Raw genomic sequence first — 20188 nt, 5'->3', positions numbered from 1 at the left:
AAATGTCTCAGATGTTTTTGTCCATACAATGACAGTTTGTGGGTTTCAGTGTATTTTTGGACCCCAGCATTCTTCAGAATGTCTATTTTTTTTGGTTCCAAAAAGGTTTGGAATGACATTAAATGATTTTCATTTTTGGTCACCTATCTCTTTAAATAAAAAGGTCCTGAAGAGCTTTGTCAAAAAATGGCCATATTTCATTGTAATATAATATTTAAAAAAATATATGGAAATAGCATGAAAGCAAATAAATCTCATAGGATTAGTAAATAAATATGCTCTCTTTGTCTCTCTCCCTCACACACACACACACAGCGTCCCTTCCCCACCACCATCCCACTATTCCTGTCCATCTTCTTTAGTCTCCCTTTCTCAACCCCTATTTTATTCCTGCTTATTTTCTGTCGATGTCTTCCTGTCCATATTACTCGATGATAAAACGTCCCAGCAGACGTTACCTTAAGTGGCTCGATCCTCCATTGCAACGATTAGACTCCTGGCCACCATTTCACATCACACGTGTGTCTCAGACAGGCGCCATGCTGCTAGAGATGCGTAGCTTTGGTTTAGAGACATTTATATAAAGGTAAATCAGTAGCAAAACTCGAGAGGTTGAAGATCTGATTGTGAGAACTTGTCATATTAATATTTGTATTTGTAAGTTAAAATTTACACTCACAGCTCTGATGTGAAAAGCTGAATCTTTCAATTTGCACACACAGACAATGATCAAAACACTCGTGTTTTGAATTGGAAGTTGTAGATAAATAGTCACAAATGTGTAGAATGACATTCACACAAAGAAAATGACATACACACATTTTTACGACATATTTACTTTTGCACTTTACTTCAGTTTCGCTGCACAACGTCAAGTCGGCACTTACAACCTCTCAGATCTGGAAGTACAAGTTCAAATCCTAGCGCTCTGACTTTTGCTACTCGTTTTGCGGTATTCTGTTGCAAAACTCACTTGTGCACTTGTATATGCAGATGTGAGAGAGCAGAGCTGGGGGCGGGGCTTTGGTGCGAATGAAGACATTTTATTGGTCGATGCCCGACCAATGAACAACGCCAATTGTTTTCACTGAATATCCTTAGCTTTGACAGGATTTAAAGACACTGCATTCATTTTGCCATTCAGGTATTATCTAGTAGACAAATAATGCAACATATTTTATATGTATATCCCACTGCATATTGCAGAGTAAACTCGCATGCTTTGATCTCACCGCCACGCGGTCACGTGGTTCATGGAGCTATCAATAGTACTAAACTACACATTTTGTCAATATGCTTGAAATGAACTAATTGGGACAGACAGCAGTTTCATTATATTTGCAGCGATTTCCAGTAATTTGTAACACTTAAAGTGCATTGATTATGCATGGATAACTACGTTGACTAATGACTATGCCTATGCGTTACAATAGCATTTTATACTGGAAAATGGAACAGCATTATGTTCTCATACTCCTCCTTGGCAGTTAAATGTGACTAAACAATTAAGTGTAACTTTTAACCAATAAAATAACTGTACTACATGTTAACTCAGTCCTGTTTAGTTAATTTGAAGAGATCATGGTACTAAATAATATGCGCAATAATTATGATCCATGAATGACCATTTGAAATATAAAATTTTCTAATATGGTTATTATTGATACTACAATAACTGCAGTATTTAGGTTTAAATTCCTGTGCAAAGAGGCACGCTTTAAATTAGAGGCATTTGGTGGACAGAAAGATAATATTCATATGCAATTCCATTGCTTAAACACTAGATGGCCTTGTTGATGTTTAATAAATACATGTATTTAGCTCTACTAGTTGCTCAAAACAGTATTTCTGGTCATAAGTGCTTATTTTTTAGGTTTTGCTGTTTAATGTACATTTAGACATTATTAAACACTCAATTTTTATAAAAAAAAAAATAATAATAATGTTGGGAATTTAACCCAATGAAGAAGTTAAAATTATTTTTACAAAACATAAAAATAATAAAAACAGCATTATATTGCAACTCTGGTAGAGTGATATGCAGTGGGATATACATATAAAATATGTTGCATTATTTGTCTACTAGATAATACCTGAATGGCAAAATGAATGCAGTGTCTTAAAATCCTGTCAAAGCTAAGGATATTCAGTGAAAACAATTGGCGTTGTTCATTGGTCGGGCATCGACCAATAAAAATGTCTTAATTCGCACCAAAGCCCCGCCCCCAGCTCTGCTCTCTCACATCTGCATATACAAGTGCACAAGTGAGTTTTGCAACAGAATACCGCAAAAAGAGTAGCAAAAGTCAGAGCGCTAGGATTTGAACTTGTACTTCCAGATCTGAGAGGTTGTAAGTGCCGACTTGACGTTGTGCAGCGAAACTGAAGTAAAGTGCAAAAGTAAATATGTCGTAAACATGTGTGTATGTAATTTTCTTTGTGTGAATGTCATTCTACACATTTGTGACTATTAATCTACAACTTCCAATTCAAAACACGAGTGTTTTGATCATTGTCTGTGTGTGCAAATTGAAAGATTCAGCTTTTCACATCAGAGCTGTGAGTGTAAATTTTAACTTACAAATACAAATATTAATATGACAAGTTCTCACATTCAGATCTTCAACCTCTCGAGTTTAGCTACTGATTTACCTCCATACATTTAACATGTCAATGACAATGAGTGTTGGGCAAAATGACGTAACAAACCCTTCTTATCCTAAAGGGAAAACAAGAGGAGCCTTCATGCTGCCGAAAGGAGCTCGCAATGTGTTTCTGAATGAAACAGAGGATTCTAGAAATGTGATGGGTGAGTGGTATCACACTTTGCGGAGGAATGGGCATCGGTAGAGAAGGCAACATTGGTGTTTTTGTGTTCTTGTGTGATGTGTTGCTGACTCAAGGCTCTTCCATTCAGCATCCTTCTCAATTAGTTTTACATAACAATCGTCCATGGTCTTCACTTTTCGCTGGACATTGTTATTTGAGCTTCTGAAGGATATGTCATCTATTCGCATGGGTGTGAATATATGAAATGAATGGATGAGGAACCTTCTGTCAAACTGAGGTTTGTCCCATAGGCTTTTCGTGACCCTGCTTGATGGACAGTTACAGTATTCCAACTGTTCAAATCTGAAAGCTTTAGTAATGTACTACTGTAGAAATGCCTTCTAGGGATGCCCACTTCTGCAAAGATCAAGCCGTAATAGAACTTCTTAGCTAACTAATTGCTTCTGCTGTTTCTCCCTTTGCCCTTTTTCGCCATTGCAAAGGTTACCTAAAGATGTTTCTCATTCCTCCTGGGGCTAGACATGTGATCATACAAGAACATGAGGCTTCTCCTCAAATTCTTGGTAAGTGATATCTGTCCTTGTGTATCTCAAGCTTAACAGCAAGAAGATCAAATGCATGTTCATGTATTCTGTGCCTGTTCTGGGTAACTATGCTTATTGAATCCATATCAACCCAATACATACCATCATATCAATGTATTCATATAAAAGAGCTTGTGCATTTCTTGACTGGAAGTGCACTAGACGGAATTAGACTCACAGATTTTTGAGACAATCGCGGTCTACCACAATTTGTCTGTGGCATTGTGAACCACTGTCCTAAAACCTGAAAGCCTTTTCAAGCCGTGGGCTCATTTTGGAATTTACGGTGGATTTTTAGAATAGGTGATTTAGGAATGAATTGTGTTTCACATTTTGTTCCACAACATGAATTAGCTCAAACATGAAACATTCATAATGTTGTAGAACAAAACATGAACCTTTTTGGACCATTTTCTAAATTCTATTAATTTTGAATACTCTGTACAGACAGAAATTATCACTTTTTAATGCACATAATCGAACCAGATGCTTTTATTCCAACAATATTCCCCTTTTTATAAGTGCTTTTCTGTGAATATAGGAGTTTGAATATTACTTCTCTGTAGTTAAGCTTTTAAACCTAACCTTTTTTAATTAGTTAGATAAGATGTTCACAGTCTGACTTTACTGCCCAAGTTAACCTTTCAAGAGGTCTTCCAAAGGTAATTCTGTTTCAATAATACTTTCCTTTGGGGGTTTTTATAGCTTATTCATACAAATTGCAGTTATCTATATATTTAACTTAACTGATTGCAATAATTAGATTCCTTCGCAGGTCTAAACACCATAGCAGCACTATAGTTAGATTCAAGTAATGTATGTTCCATGTGACATGTGAGTTCCATAATAAGCATCTGATATGGCTTGTAATGCAGAATGGTTTTTTTTTTTTTGTACCACAGAGGAAATTCTCATTCTTGGGTGAATAAGCCTTTTAAGGTTAAGATATACTAGATATGTTGGCAAAAATAAACACAAACTCTTCATGCTAAACATGTAGGAAATCAAAGGTCAACTTTGATTTCATGCATCAAATCTTGCCTAACACTTAATGTTCATTATTATTTTAATTCGCGACAATATACTTCAGAATTAGTATTCTGGAAACCTAATCTATTTTTTCACAATTGCAAGTGACATTTGATGACTTGCAGAAATGGTGATTGTCTTGACATCTGCGACTCTGCGCAGCTGTTCTTGTAATCACCATTTACATTCAAGCGAATGACCACTTAATTTCTCTCATGCTCTGAGACAGAATGTGTCACTACTTATTTGTATCAATATGTCAGTTTGTCAAACTGTCCTCCTCCTGTCACAGTGTCTGGGTTGTGTTCCCTGGGTTTCCACTAGATGTCCTCCTTTCTCACGGTGTCTGTCACCTTATCACTTCCTGTTCCCTTATTTGGTCACCTTCCTCCTTGTTGAGTAATTGATTGTTCCCCACCTGTCTCCTGTTCCCTCATTATCCTTCTGTGTATTTATACCCGGTCTGTCTGAGTCTGTGTGACGGAGTCCTTGTTTAATGTTTGAGAGTTATTCACGTCAGTCGCTTCTTGCCTTGCCTTGCCTTGCCTTGCCTTGCCTTGCCTTGCCTTCGTGTCTTCGTGTCTTGTTTATGTTATGTTTGGATATTCTGGTTTTGACCCTGCCTGGACTGTTTACCCCTTTGGATTACCCCTTAAATAAAGGACTTACCTGCAATTGGTTCCCTCTCCTGTGTTTCCTGTAACACTGAACGTGACAGAAGGACTCCGTCATTCTAGGAACCAGCGGTATGTCGTTTTTCCCGTTCCCCAGCCAAGATGGCGGAGCGGCGAGCCAAGTATCTTAGGTTGACCGCCCTCCGCCAAGAGGGAAATGAAGTGGGTGCCCTGGCTCAGGTGTTCTGGTCCCTGGCCGAGGGCATGGGCTACAACGATGCAGCCCTCAAAGACTATTTCAATGGCGGGCTGGATGATCTAGTGTCTCAGGAGGAGATGGCGCAGTTGAAGACACTGGAATTCTGGGAATTCGTGCGCTACCTGCAGCATCGGCTTCGGTGGGATGCCCCAGCCACTCCTGTCTCTTCCGGCGGGGTGGTCGTCAGCCCAGCACCACTGCCCAGGATGGCAACCAGCCAAGCGCCACAGCACAAGATGGCCACTAACCCAGCGCCAATGCCCAAATTGGCCACCGGTCCAGCGCCACAGTACAAGAGGGCCGCTAACCCAGCACCAATGCCCAAATTGGCCACCGGTCCAGCGCCACAGTACAAGATGGCCGCCAGTCCAGCGCCACAACCTAAGATGGCCGCCAGCCCAGCGCCAATGCCCAAATTGGCCACCGGTTCAGCGCCACAGCCCAAGATGGCCGTCAGCCTAGCGCCACAGCACAAGATGGCCGTCAGTCCAGCGCCACAGCACAAGATGGCCGCTAACCCAGCGCCAATGCCCAAGATGGCCGCCAGCCTAGCACCACAGCCCAAGATGGCGGCCAACCTAGCTCCACAGCACAAGGGGGCTACCAGCCAAGCGCCACAGCACAAGATGGCCGCTTGTCCAGAGTCATGGCCCAAGATGGCTGCTTGCCCAGCGCCGCTGCACAGGATGAGAGTCACAGCTGACCCTCCGGAGTCGAGTCAGGTTCCAGCTGACCCTCCGGAGTCGAGTCAGGTTCCAGTTGACCCTCCGGAGTCGAGTCAGGTTCCAGTTGACCCTCCAGAGTCGAGTCGGGTTCCAGTTGACCCTCCAGAGTCGAGTCGGGTTCCAGTTGACCCTCCAGAGTTGAGTCGGGTTCCAGTTGACCCTCCAGAGTCGAGTCGGGTTCCAGTTGACCCTCCAGAGTCGAGTCGGGTTCCAGTTGACCCTCCAGAGTCGAGTCGGGTTCCAGTTGACCCTCCAGAGTCGAGTCGGGTTCCAGTTGACCCTCCAGAGTCGAGTCAGGTTCCAGTTGACCCTCCAGAGTCGAGTCAGGTTCCAGATGACCCTCCAGAGTCGAGTCAGGTTCCAGTTGACCCTCCAGAGTCGAGTCAGGTTCCAGTTGACCCTCCAGAGTCGAGTCAGGGGCCAGTTGACCCTCCAGAGTCGAGTCAGGGGCCAGTGAACTCTCCAGAGTCGAGTCAGGGGCCAGTGAACTCTCCAGAGTCGAGTCAGGGGCCAGTGAACTCTCCAGAGTCGAGTCAGGGGCCAGTGAACTCTCCAGAGTCGAGTGAGGGGCCAGTGAACTCTCGTGAACTCTCCAGAGTCGAGTGAGGGGCCAGTGAACTCTCCAGAGTCGAGTGAGGGGCCAGTGAACTCTCCAGAGTCGAGTGAGGGGCCAGTGAACTCTCCAGAGTCGAGTGAGGGGCCAGTGAACTCTCCAGAGTCGAGTGAGGGGCCAGTGAACTCTCCAGAGTCGAGTGAGGGGCCAGTGAACTCTCCAGAGTCGAGTGAGGGGCCAGTGAACTCTCCAGAGTCGAGTGAGGGGCCAGTGAACTCTCCAGAGTCGAGTCAGGTGCCAGTGAACTCTCCAGAGTCGAGTCAGGTGCCAGTGAACTCTCCAGAGTCGAGTCAGGTGCCAGTGAACTCTCCAGAGTCGAGTCAGGTGCCAGTGAACTCTCCAGAGTCAGGGCTAGTCACCGCTGATCCTCCAGAGTCAGGGCTAGTCACCGCTGATCCTCCAGAGTCAGGGCTAGTCACCGCTGATCCTCCAGAGTCAGGGCTAGGTACCATGGACTTTCCAGAGACTAGGCTGGTCACCGTTGACCTTTCAGAGTCAAGTCAAGTCACCGGTGATCTTCAAGGACTGAGTCAAGTCACCGGTGATCTTCAAGGACTGAGTCAAGTCACCGGTGATCTTCAAGGACTGAGTCAAGTCACCGGTGATCTTCAAGGACTGAGTCAAGTCACCGGTGATCTTCAAGGACTGAGTCAAGTCACCGGTGATCTTCAAGGACTGAGTCAAGTCACCGGTGATCTTCAAGGACTGAGTCAAGTCACCGGTGATCTTCATGAACAAGGGCAAGTCACCTCTGATCTTCATGAACAAGGGCAAGTCACCTCTGATCTTCATGAACAAAGGCAAGTCACCTCTGATCTTCATGAACAAGGGCAAGTCACCTCTGATCTTCATGAACAAGGGCAAGTCACCTCTGATCTTCATGAACAAGGGCAAGTCACCTCTGATCTTCATGAACAAGGGCAAGTCACCTCTGATCTTCATGAGCAAGGGCAAGTCACCATTGATCTTCATGAGCAAGGGCAAGTCACCAATGATCTTCATGAGCAGTGTCAGGCCAGCACCAATCTTCTGGAGTCCAGTAAGGACACCAGGGGATTACCAGAGTTTCGTCGTCCCGTTGGTCCAGCCGCACTGAGACCACATGGCTGTGGTGGTCTTCCGCTCCGCCCTGACCACACGGGTGTGGTGGCCTTCCGCTCCGCCCTGGAGGACTCTGGCTTCGTCCACAAGGACGTGGTGGTCTTCTGCTCCGCCCTGGGGGGCTTCCGTCCTGACCACACGGTTATGGTGGTCTTCTGCTCTGCCCTGGGGGGCTCTCGCCCTGACTACACGGTTGTGATGGTCTTCTGCCCCGCCCTGGAGGACTCTGGCCTCGACCCCAAGGATGTGGTGGTCTTCTGCTCCGCCCTGGGGGACTTCATGTTGTTTTTTTTGCCTTTTTGTTTTTGTGTTCACCCCTGTCCCTGTTCCTCTCTGTTAGTCTGGCCCTCCGTCCCTCCCCCTGAACCTCCTCCATTCCTCCTCCCTCCTGGTCTCCCTGTTTTGTGTTTACATTCTGGTGCCTGTTCCCCATGTTTTTCGTTTCTGGCCCTCCGTCCCTCCCCCTGAGCCTCCTCCTGGTCTCTGTTTTGTGTCTGTCATGGAGCGTCTGGGAGCCGCTCCGTAGAGGGGGGGTACTGTCACAGTGTCTGGGTTGTGTTCCCTGGGTTTCCACTAGATGTCCTCCTTTCTCACGGTGTCTGTCACCTTATCACTTCCTGTTCCCTTATTTGGTCACCTTCCTCCTTGTTGAGTAATTGATTGTTCCCCACCTGTCTCCTGTTCCCTCATTATCCTTCTGTGTATTTATACCCGGTCTGTCTGAGTCTGTGTGACGGAGTCCTTGTTTAATGTTTGAGAGTTATTCACGTCCGTCGCTTCTTGCCTTGCATTGCCTTGCCTTACCTTGTCTTTGTGTCTTCGTGTCTTGTTTATGTTATGTTTGGATATTCTGGTTTTGACCCTGCCTGGACTGTTTACCCCTTTGGATTACCCCTTAAATAAAGGACTTACCTGCAATTGGTTCCCTCTCCTGTGTTTCCTGTAACACCGAACGTGACACCTCCATACACTAGCCATATTGTTAAACAGCATATACTGTAACACTAGCATCATGTTTCTGAATAATTCAGTAAAGCTTTTAGAAATTGAAACAGCACAATAAAATGCTCATTGTTTTGACAGTTAATTGTCTAATTTAGTGGCTGATATGATGACTTAATTGAACAGTGTGATTCAGATCATTCTGTTAACTTCTTATTCCTGAACTGTTGAAGAGTTGTAATTAATCCCTAATTGCAGCTATCAAGAACCAGGCAACAGGACATTACATTCTCAATGGCAAGGGAGAAGATGCGATATCTCAGTGCTTTATCGAGATGGGAGTGGAGTGGGATTACCTAATTGAAGATGATGTCGAGACTCTTCACACTGATGGTCCACTACATGATGCAATTGTTGTTCTGGTAAATAAAACTTTCTGTTATCTAATTGTAGCCTTAAAATGAGATATGTGATCATGTGATATAATTAAGAATTAGCAACCCTTGATATATAGGCACCATATTGATTATTGGCCAATATTTTTATTTTTATTGGCTTATATTTAAGCTTATAATGGATATTTGATGTTGAATCTCACTTCCCCTGTTTTAACATTTGAAATACTTTTGCAGTCATCTGATATTCACTTCAAGTTAATATTGAATTACTTAAATTATTAACACTAGTGATTTAGTAACTGTACTGAAAGTAATCTTTTACAGAGCCCCGCACATGACATGCAGGAAAAAATATTAGGCTAAATCGTGCGCACAATTTACTAATTCGTTCCCTCAATGTACTAAAATGTGCACACCATTACTTTTGCGTTCGCTCGATTTGCTAAATTGTGAGTTTTTAGAGTTTTTTTTAGTATCTATTTAGACAAATTAGTCTAACAATTAAATGTTAAATAATGCTATTTTATTATAAGCCATTTGTTGTTTTTCTTCATAACATGAAAATATAATATTATTAAATATATTATTAGATGTTGTTTATAGATATCCTTGAAAAAATAGATGTACCTGCCCTCCGTTCACATTATTTATATATATATATATATATGTGTGTGTATATATATATATATATATATATATATATATATATATATATATATATATATATGCATTTAGGGTGCAACATGAATCAAATTAAATAGATTTACTCCTTTGTCAAAGGCCAGTTGTGCAGCAACATATATTCCCTTTGATTACATTAATTGCGTTTAGAACTAAGAACTTAGAACTGGGATGGATATTGTTTGGTTGGCCATAGCAACCTTTATGTAATTAAATTTTTTCTATAGTTGCTTTTCATTCTCCTTTTGGTATTAAAACATTCAGTGTTCACTCTTTGATTGCTAAAAAGGAATTATGGAATAATTCTGGATTATGCTGAACAGTCCATCATTTGAATTAGTATGTTAATGAAAATGCAAGGCTCAGTAATCATGACTTGCCTTGGCAAATATAAAAATGAAGCTAAAGAAATATATATATATACAACACTGCAGAGTGTGAAGTAGAGTAAGCGCAGTCTTATGAAAGCATGCAAAGAGCCTTACACCTTCCCTGCAAACAGTATACTGTACGGTGTTGCACATCATGCCTCAGCTTACACCATACACCAAAGTCACTGCTGATTTCTGTAATCCCCCCCCCCCATGTTTATCAAAATCAAACTCAAAGCAGCAGACTTCCCTCTTGGACATTTCTGACAGAAGTGTAAAGCTGCTATTTGCAGTCTTTGACATCTGTAAGAGGTGTTCATATAAGATTGCTGCAATTGACCATTTAGAATCAAGTATACCACATATAGAGCCACATAACAAGAAGCACTAATGACCCATTCAGACTTAAGGACTTTAATGGGGTCTCATGGATCCTTTTCACATTTCCAGGTTTCTCAGCAGCAGAAGCCATCTTAGTTTGGTAAACTTCTATAGCAGTGAATGGGGGACTACCACAAATATATATTTTTGCATCCTCATTTGCTCAAACAGCAAAAGAAAAACCCCACGATAGTGTACTCATGAAACATAGAGAGAGACTGATAACGTCAGTCAGTAGAGAGAATGATGTCAGACGCTGTAGTAGATACACCCTCACGTTAGCATTAAAGGGTTAGTTCAGCCAAATATAAAAATTATGTCATTAATAACTTACCCTCATGTTGTTCCAAACCCGTAAGACCTCCGTTTATCTTGGGAACACAGTTTAAGATATTTTAGATTTAGTCCGAGAGCTCTCAGTCCCTCCATTGAAGCTGTGTGTATGGTATACTGTGCTATACTTTAAACGATACAGTTCGATTTGGTGAACTGGTTCAAAAAGATCCGGTTACGGTTATCGAATGATTCGTTCGCTAACCGGATATCACAAACTGCTTTGTTTTGAACTCTCTCTCACAACAGACACGGAAGAGAAGACAATGCTTTATAAAGTCGTAGTTTTTGCTATTTTTGGACCAAAATGTATTTTTGATGCTTCAAAAAATTCTGGGCCTTTCTGGACATGGACAGTATACCGTACACACAGCTTCAATGGAGGGACTGAGAGCTCTCGGACTAAATCTAAAATATCTTAAACTGTGTTCCAAAGATAAATGGAGGTCTCACAGGTTTGGAACAACATGAGGGTGAGTTATTAATGACATAATCTAGATTTTTGGGTGAACTATCCCTTTAACTTTTTTTTTTTTTTTTTTTTTTTTGATGCGAAGGTAATGTAATACAAAATATAGTGTTATAAATGTACATACATCTTTAAAAAAAATGCAAATAGAAAAATCTTGGAGGATTTACAATGCTGATGGCTGTTGAAACGCATCATGTACAGTAAAAAGGGTCCATTCAATTTTCTTGCTGTTGAAATTTATATCAAGGTGAGTCAGTACAAATACATGAATCAAACTCACTCTGAATGTGCTAGTTTGCATAAAGTTAAACTTTTTGCATCACTGGCCACGCTTACATTTGGCGATGGAAAGCATCAACACTCAGAATTTTTGTCACTATTGTAATTCCCCCTCTAAGATGACATGATTTTCTGTCATATTGTTTACATGCACACCAGGGGCTGGATTCATGAAACATTCTTAAGAAGAAATTTCTTCTTAACTGCCATTTTCTTCTTATTTCTTAACTTTAGAAAAAAGAAAAAATAATATTTTGTATTCCCAAATATTCTTATCTTTTTTTTCTTAAGATTGTTCTTGAGACAAAACCTAAGAAGAATTCAAATTCTTGAAAATAATTTTCTTTAAAAAATCATTGTAAATAACTTTTTAATTTTAGGACAGCCCCAGACTTGTCTTAAATCCCAAACAGTAAAAATTGTTTCATGAATTTATTGGGTTATTTCAAATTATTTTTTACATTTAATTATTATAACAACAGTAACTGTTCAAAAACATGCCGCATTAAAAAGGTTAGGCTGAGCGCCATTCAAAGTCATGATGAAAAAATTTTGTTTGCTTATTATGATTATTAAGGTAATCTGCAGGAAGTGCAAAAAGACAATACTGTGAGTTTATCAGTGTGTCATGTATTCATTCAGATAATGGCTGGTATTTTCTTCTTAAGAAAAAAATTAAGATGTTCTTAAGAATATATTTGAGAACTTATTAAGAATTAAGAGACCACTCTGAATGTAAAACAAAACGTGATTAGTTATAGCAAGAACATGCTACGATTGGCTTGAGTAGACCATGGACTGTGACTGTAGATGGAGTCAATAAATTTTGTTGATTTTTAGCTTCTTGATGCTAGAACTGTTTCAAATGCAAAGCGAGTGATCCACAAATGTGTGCAGCGATCTACATATGTACAGAACGATTCACAAATCATAAATGGCAGGTAAAAACTTACTTATGAATAAGTTTTTTATTTGCAAATCATTTTATTTATTTGTGAATTTAATTAATGTTTGTAAAATTTTGAGGTTTAGTTGTGGATCTCATTCTATTTTTTTGTCAACATGTTGATTTTTTTTATAAATCTCTTTACATTTGTGGATCATAATCTATTATATCTGCAACAATTCTACCCCCATAGAGTCCTGTCTTTTGAGGAATCAATTGATGATACAGTATATGTTTATATTAAAGATGTTATACTAGATTGTCAAAAGGAAATGCATCATAAATTTAGCATTTTTTTTACTAATGTGACTGTTTTTCTTTCTTTCTTTTCCAATATTAGCGCATGAGCTTGCTTAGGTGAACAGATTAGATGTATATCTGACATGCGTGACAGTTCATGTTGCACAGTCAAACTTGAATTTTACCCAGTAATGTATTGATATCATGCAATCTGTCATCATTCCGTCACACTACAACATGGCACAAGTAATGTCAATGTCACCGGTTCGACTGCCAGGGAATGCTAAACTGATAAAATGTATACATTAAATGCAATATGTCGCTTTGGATAAAAGCCAAATGCATACAGTAAATGTAAATTCTAACTTATAATAAAGATAAATTCTAAGGGACTAATATATATATGTAAATAGCATAGGCCAGGTTATTTATGCAAGATTTCTCCATTTAATCACAATCAGTCTAGGAGAAACAAATGAGATATTAAATACATTTCTTTTATAAATTGCTTGCTATGAAGAGTGGTCAGAGAAAAGAGTTTTCTTAAGCATGTTTAATCAAGCTTAATCATGACATATTTTGTAGTGGTCCTAAGTCTGTGATACACTTTAAATGGTGATGTAATGTCCACTGGTCTGAATTTGATAGATGAATGTACAATAATATTTGATTGGTAGTTATTTTATATAGCATTGCAGAATTACACACACACACACAAAAAAAAAGCAATGATGTACTTTTTAGGATTTAGAAATAGGATGTTATTTTGGTCGATTTGTTTTTACAGTCTTGCTTCAAGCCAATCTTATAACTGACTGTAGCTGTCTCGCATGAAATGCCACAACAACTCAGTTAGATTAAGTTGAAGGCTTTGACCTGTCAAAGTATAACAGTTCTTCTACTTAAGCTTTGCAATTCCACTTGAATATTTCCTTGTTTAAGATCTTTTTGTGTGGTATGACCTACTTTCTATAGCTCATGGATAGACACATTGACATTTTCCTGTATAAGCTCATGGATAGACACATTGACATTTTCCTGTACAATTACTATATTACTATATTACTGTATTACTATAGTCCACAATTCATCAATTCTTTAATGGCCACAAGCCATCTGGGTTCTCAGACTGAAAACAAACAAACAGACAAACAAACAAAAATTTCTACCACCAGATAGCATTCTTTTAATGTAGCATTTGGTTCTGCTAAAAATAATTTGATTTGAAAGCCATGATTTTTGCCATATTATGCTCCCATTTACACTTGTTCCCTCCGAGGTGAATTCATGAACACTGACTTCAGCCAGTTTAGAAGATGCAAGGAGATCTTTAGATGTGTTTCAAGCCTTGCTTACGGAGAAATTAACAACCTAGGCAAAGGCAAAAACAGTGTTGAATGTCTTTAATTTATACAGGCCAGTGTTTTTAATAATGACGTTGTGTCCTTAGCACACACACAAATGCGTCTTTCAAATGAATGCTGTTTTAATTTACAGTGACAAATTAGACTGTATTCGGTACACAAAATACACTGCCTGATACAGCGTGTGTTCAGTCACATGCTACCTACTAGTTACCTCAAATTTATGCAAAATTAATGCAGGAATTTTATCATTTTAATGGGTTCACCATCTTTTTCACACCATCATAAAATGCAAAAATTGCTTCGAATAAGTTTATAATTGCATGTGCTGGCTTCTGAATGCTAATCTCTGACTTGCATATTGATTTTATATCAGGTTAAAGTATTAGGGAAACACGAATGACTATTAGAATATGAATATCTGAAGTACGCATTAAATTGTAAGTTACAACAGCAGTAACAAACTAAAGCAAAATTAGTCGTCCTTGAGACGACTCCACACGCATGTGCAGTTAGGCTTGTCATGCTCGTTTCATTTTCAAACCTAATTAAACAGATCCTCGTCTGAGTCATCTCACACAGAGGGCAACACATAAATTTGCATCCTCTTACATATGCATGAACAAATGCTAAATCCCTGCGTACATAATCAAATGCCTGTAAATATCACTTTGTTATTTCTGTAACTTTTTTGTCCTATTGTTTTTCATCTCCATTAGATTATACCTAAAGACAACGAGACGAGGTCCACACTAATGTACAAATACATCATCCACGAAGATTCAGTGCCCCTTAACAACAATAATGTCATTCAGGAGGACACATATGAGTGGGCCCTCAAGAGCTGGTCCCAATGTTCAAGACCTTGTGCTGGAGGTAACGTTCAACTCTAACAATCTCTTAGCTCTTCTAGGTTACTCAAATATGTACATTTATTTGAATTGCACTTTTCATTGTACACATTGTTTCAATGCAGCTTTATAGAAAATCATGATGTTAATATTTATAATATCTTAATCTTCATACCTCATAGTCACATTTAGTAGATTATTATTGGCCAATAATATAGTTTACATTTTGCAACAATAAATGCAATCAATTTGATCAGTGTATCAATTGCAATCAATTGTCCAATAATTCAAAAGTTCAATGTTACTGTATACAGTGTCACAATTTTAACATTATCTATTAATTTATATTCAATTCATTTTAAATGATCTTTAATCATTAGTTTATTAATGATTACCTTAATAATTGCGACACCCCAGAGACAACATCTGGGTCTAATGAGTTTCTTGAGGTGGATTTTTTTGTTCTGGCAGCCCAGTCTGGTAACATTATGCATCATGGTTATTTCTGTTCTTTCGTTTTATTTAATCTTTAGGATTCCAGTACACCAAATATGGGTGTCGTAAAAAAGGTGACAACAAAATGGTGCACAAAGGCTACTGTGACATCACCAAGAAACCCAAACCTATTCGAAGAATGTGTAACTTACAGGACTGTACAAAACCAGAGTAAGTCAAATTTAAACTGTTTCTAACAGCACACAATAACTGAAGTCTTTTTCGCTGAAATGGAAGCTAGAATGGGTTGTCATGGTACAGAATCTGATTTCCTATTTCATCACATTTAACTCAATCTAAACATCACTAAATAATGTATAAGCACTCATGCTTCACCATTCTAGCCTTGAGAGCTCTGAGCTGGATTTTCATTGCTTAATACCATTGGGTATTCTTGCTTCATTCATCTCTCTTGTCAGAGGCTAAGAAGAAATCTTCAGCCACAGCCTCATGACTTTCTTACAATCTTTCTGAAAGAAAACCAGAAAATGTAATTGTAGTTGTTTTTGTTTTATTTTTATCCAACGTGTGTCCATGATGGATTTTATGATTAACACATGGAATGTATATACTGTATAAGAGTTATTAAGACCCTTCTGCATCAACCTACACAAGTCACTGGGCGCACATCATCTCAACACATCTTTTTTATTGAAATATGCACAGTACTGTAGGTTGTAAATCCTTTATATTTTTATCACAACATCATAATCCCACTACCTCTCCACCTGTTAGCTTTGACAGTTTCTCAGTACTCATATTTCAGTATGGTTTGAAGTGCTCATAAAGAAATAAAAAACACATTTAATTTTTTTGTGTTGTCTCAAGCAGTTATTCTGCTTTTATGAGCCATAGCCACATCTTTCATAGGAGATTAAATGCTCTCCGCTTTCTGCTGTTCATAGGCTTATTGTTTTCACAAAAGATCCAGCTGTTTAATAGTCATATCACTGCTTGAAAAATCTTCCTGTGAAGTGTTTGTAAGTGGAAACTACATTTTTACCTTAGTTTAGTCTTCCAGGCGAATTACACTCGAACTGAAGGGAGCTTTTGTATTGTTTATAGCCATTTATATTGCACTGAATTTTGCAGTCTATCCAAAAATTGATTGTTTAATGGTTTCATGTGCACAAAAGCTTTCCTTGTTTTACATTTTTGTGTTGGGCATCACATTGTTTTAAAAAGAGATTGGGACGGTTGAGGTTTTGCAGATATGCTGGTAGTGATGTCACAAAAGGCATGGATATGAATAAATTAATTAGGTTCATCTTCATATTTCCTCAACTGTTCTAAATGCACTTTATAAGATCTACATTAAGCACTTGAGCAGTCAAGGGTATAAACAGTGTCTGTGAGAGTAGAATTTAGATGAAGCCACATTATTGCATTCAAATAACAGAATAGGTGTCATGTTAGTTTGGGTGAAGGGATGGAAAAAATGCAAATGAAAAAAAAAATAAAAACGAGCACAAGCCATAGGCTCAGACCAAACACACTCAAAGCCCCCCGCTCCCATGAAAACAAGACATGACAGGAGTTTCAGGGCTGTGTCACAAAACCACAAGTAAACTAGACCGAAGTGACAGGACCCTGACACTAGGTCTACTCATAAATTGGAGTTAATCTCCTGCAAATATGTTTTTATCAAGATATACACACTCTCTATTGGAGTACAAGTCTCTGTATCTGTAGCTTTTCATTAAGAGGGCATAAAGTGGATGCCACCACCTATTAACAGCTGGCTGAGCTTTATAAATCATATATTTGAGACTGCTAGATATGCTAAATGAATGAACATATTGTTGTAGATGTTTCAAATGGATAATCACTTCTTTTGATAAACTAGCACTGTAAAGCTCCGCAGAATAAGGACACTTAATGGGATTAGAATTTGAGCCTCTGTCATGTGATAGTCAGTTGTTTACTCTCCCACATCACGTTGCATATTTCCTGCTGAGAGTAAAGTCACATCATTTTGATTATGCTTTAGACTTTCTCATAGATTATACTTTTAATGTGGCCCAGAAATGAAAACTCTGTGCAGATTGAGGCGTTATTATTCATTATATCTCTTAATACTTTTGAAAGCAATATTTCTAAAAAGCATAAATAGGATTTGAAAAGGTGCACAATTGAATATTTTTTGGGGGTAAAAATGAAAAATATAGAAATGTTAATGGTTAACTGCAGGATCTGTTGCAAAATCATTTCATTTTCCTCAAACTGAACTGTTGCTGGAGAGCCAGCTGCTGTGACTCCTTCCCATTTCGATTCTGATATTTCCTCTGTCTTCCCATCTGTCACTAGGGCTCCTCCTCTTTCCCATCTGCGGAGGATGAGATTGTGCCTGCAGTTCTTCCTGCATTTCCCTTTACCCATTCCCTCTGCATTCACTTGTCCTAGTTTTTATTTAGTCTCTGCAGGTGGTGGACATTTTAGTTTCCCTTGCGTCCCTATTAATGTTTTTTGTTTTGTTTTGTTTTTTTTTGCCAGAAAATCTGTGGAAAATAATTCAATATGGTAAAATGTATCAACTAAAACACCCATATCTTAATTCTAAAAGCATTATTTAAATTAACCTAAATATTTAATAAACACCGAGGAGTTGGGGATTATATCTATTCTGCAGGTCAGCCTACAGCTTGGTATCATAGTCAACATTCTCCTCACTCTGCTGCTTAGGTTTTGGTGGCTTGTTTTATTAACAAGCTCGGAAGAACACCTATTTTTGCCCAACATTGTCTTCAACAGGCAAAAATGGTTAACTCACTTAAAGAAATGAAAAATCCTTCATCATTTACTCACCCTCATGTTGTTCCAAACCTGTATGAAAAAGTGCAGAATGGACATCCTATTATAAAAAAACTCATTTTGTGCACCATGACAGATAGAATGTCATAATGGTTTCAGAAGATGGGAAGGTGAGGACATGACAGAATTTTCATTTTTGGCTGCACAGTCTTCACTTCATCTTATCAGTTATTTCTATTTAAGCCACTATATTCAGCAGACAACCAGGCTTTTCAAAAAGCACCCTAAATCCAAACTAAACACTCAGTATGGTAAATTAATCCAGCAAATGAGACGCTTTCCAGGGTACGTAAATGCCTCATGTTCTTTAGTTTCTAATCACATCTTTTAAAGAATGACCCGTAGACTTCCTCACATATGTATTTACCTGAAAAAAGCATTAACCTGCCTGTAACGCATTCACTTCCTGACTATATCATGTGGCTGTTTATTGTATTAAGCACTTCACTGCAATCAAGCATGATGCTTGTAACAGTTAAAACCACATGGATACTAGCTAGAAGAACAGTATTTTGCATTAAGCCATAAAAATCTATTTTTATGATTAATGTAACTTAATTTTAATCTTTTAAATCAACTGTTATATCTAAGCAGATGTCAGTGTATGTTCAAGGTGTATTACATAAGAGCAATAGTACAGGCTGCACTGTTTAATTATGCCAGTTCACACAGGTCGATGATGCCTCTGCTGATGCCCCACATTAATGAAAAATTCAGTTCAACTGGAGTGCCAATGTTAAAAAGACTTTCATTTCACATAATTGAATTGAGCCAACTGAAAGTGTTCAATGCAGCAAATCCACAATCAATTTTGAGTTTTGGAATCTTTTAAGGACATTCCAAACCTTCATGACTGTTATTCCTATTCTATGGAACGCAAAAGATATTTAAAAAAATGCTTGTAATCAGATGCATCCCACTTTTAGTTCACCATGCCAAGCGTTTACATTCTCTGATCACATTCTGAGTTCTAAACAGACCAGATTCATTTTATCCTACACAGATTTGTTAGCAGCTGCTCTGTTAAGGAATAATGAATGGAAGCTCCTGCTGTTTAAGCAGGAAATGTGGTGTGCAGTTTTATAGTCATGAAAAATGGGACCGACCTGTGAATGGTAACAATAGTCAAACAGATAAGGATAACAGAAAACAGTAGAGAAATTTTTCAGAATCAGAATGATTAACGTTTTGAATGTAAAAAAAAGAGATTATCACTGTGAAGAGAATAGGCCTAGATTAATTAAATAAAATAATAAAAAAGAAGAAACAAATGCATTAGTTTGTGATAATGATTTGTCTAATGATAAGCAGTGGTGTCAAAAGTATTGACATTCATTACTTGAGTAGAAGTATAGATACTAGGGTTTAAAAAGACTTTTGTAGAAGTTGAAGTATCAACTCAAGCTTTTTACTCAAGTAAAAGTGTAAAAGTACTGGTTTAAAAAACTACTTAAAGTATAAAAGTAAAAGTAATGTAAGGGAAAAAAATGCCATTAAGAACAAAAGCTTAGGCCGCGCCACAGGGGCCTATTGTGCACTACCCCACCTCCTCAAAAAAACATTATTCTAAAAGCCATAGGCCATAATGACTATAATGTTATATTAAAATGTTCATGTTGAAAAATTTGGGATGCACTAGGCTACCTGTTTCAGCCGCATATATGCCCATTGAAAATGAATGTACTTTAGTACAATGCAAATACATTAAAGAACTAGAGATATGATGACTAGTTGCCTAGGGTGACCATATGAGCCATTTTCCCAGGACGCGTCCTTGCAAGAATTTCTATATAGCCTAAAACATCCAAAGTAGTTTGACCAATAACATGCAGGTATGTTACATAATCAACCAATCGTGGCGTGTGATAAGGTGAGATCTACAGAGAACGATCAGAGTAACGCAAATACA

The 20188-nt window shown here is 38.7% G+C and overlaps 1 protein-coding gene across 1 annotated transcript in view; it reads left to right on the top strand.

The window, feature by feature from the left end:
- The window catches only part of LOC132139442 (A disintegrin and metalloproteinase with thrombospondin motifs 3-like), a 125309-nt gene that overhangs the window by 95124 nt on the left and 9997 nt on the right, over positions 1-20188 (top strand). Inside the window, exons 16-19 of the mRNA XM_059547803.1 lie at positions 3273-3353; positions 8916-9079; positions 14842-14998; positions 15507-15639. Of these exons, the coding sequence (XP_059403786.1) occupies positions 3273-3353; positions 8916-9079; positions 14842-14998; positions 15507-15639 (535 nt within the window). The remainder of the gene's footprint in view (positions 1-3272; positions 3354-8915; positions 9080-14841; positions 14999-15506; positions 15640-20188) is intronic.

The sequence above is a fragment of the Carassius carassius genome, chromosome 4, assembly GCF_963082965.1.
Source record: "Carassius carassius chromosome 4, fCarCar2.1, whole genome shotgun sequence".
Taxonomy (NCBI): Eukaryota; Metazoa; Chordata; class Actinopteri; order Cypriniformes; family Cyprinidae; genus Carassius; species Carassius carassius.
This window is presented reverse-complemented; position numbering and strand designations above follow the sequence as displayed.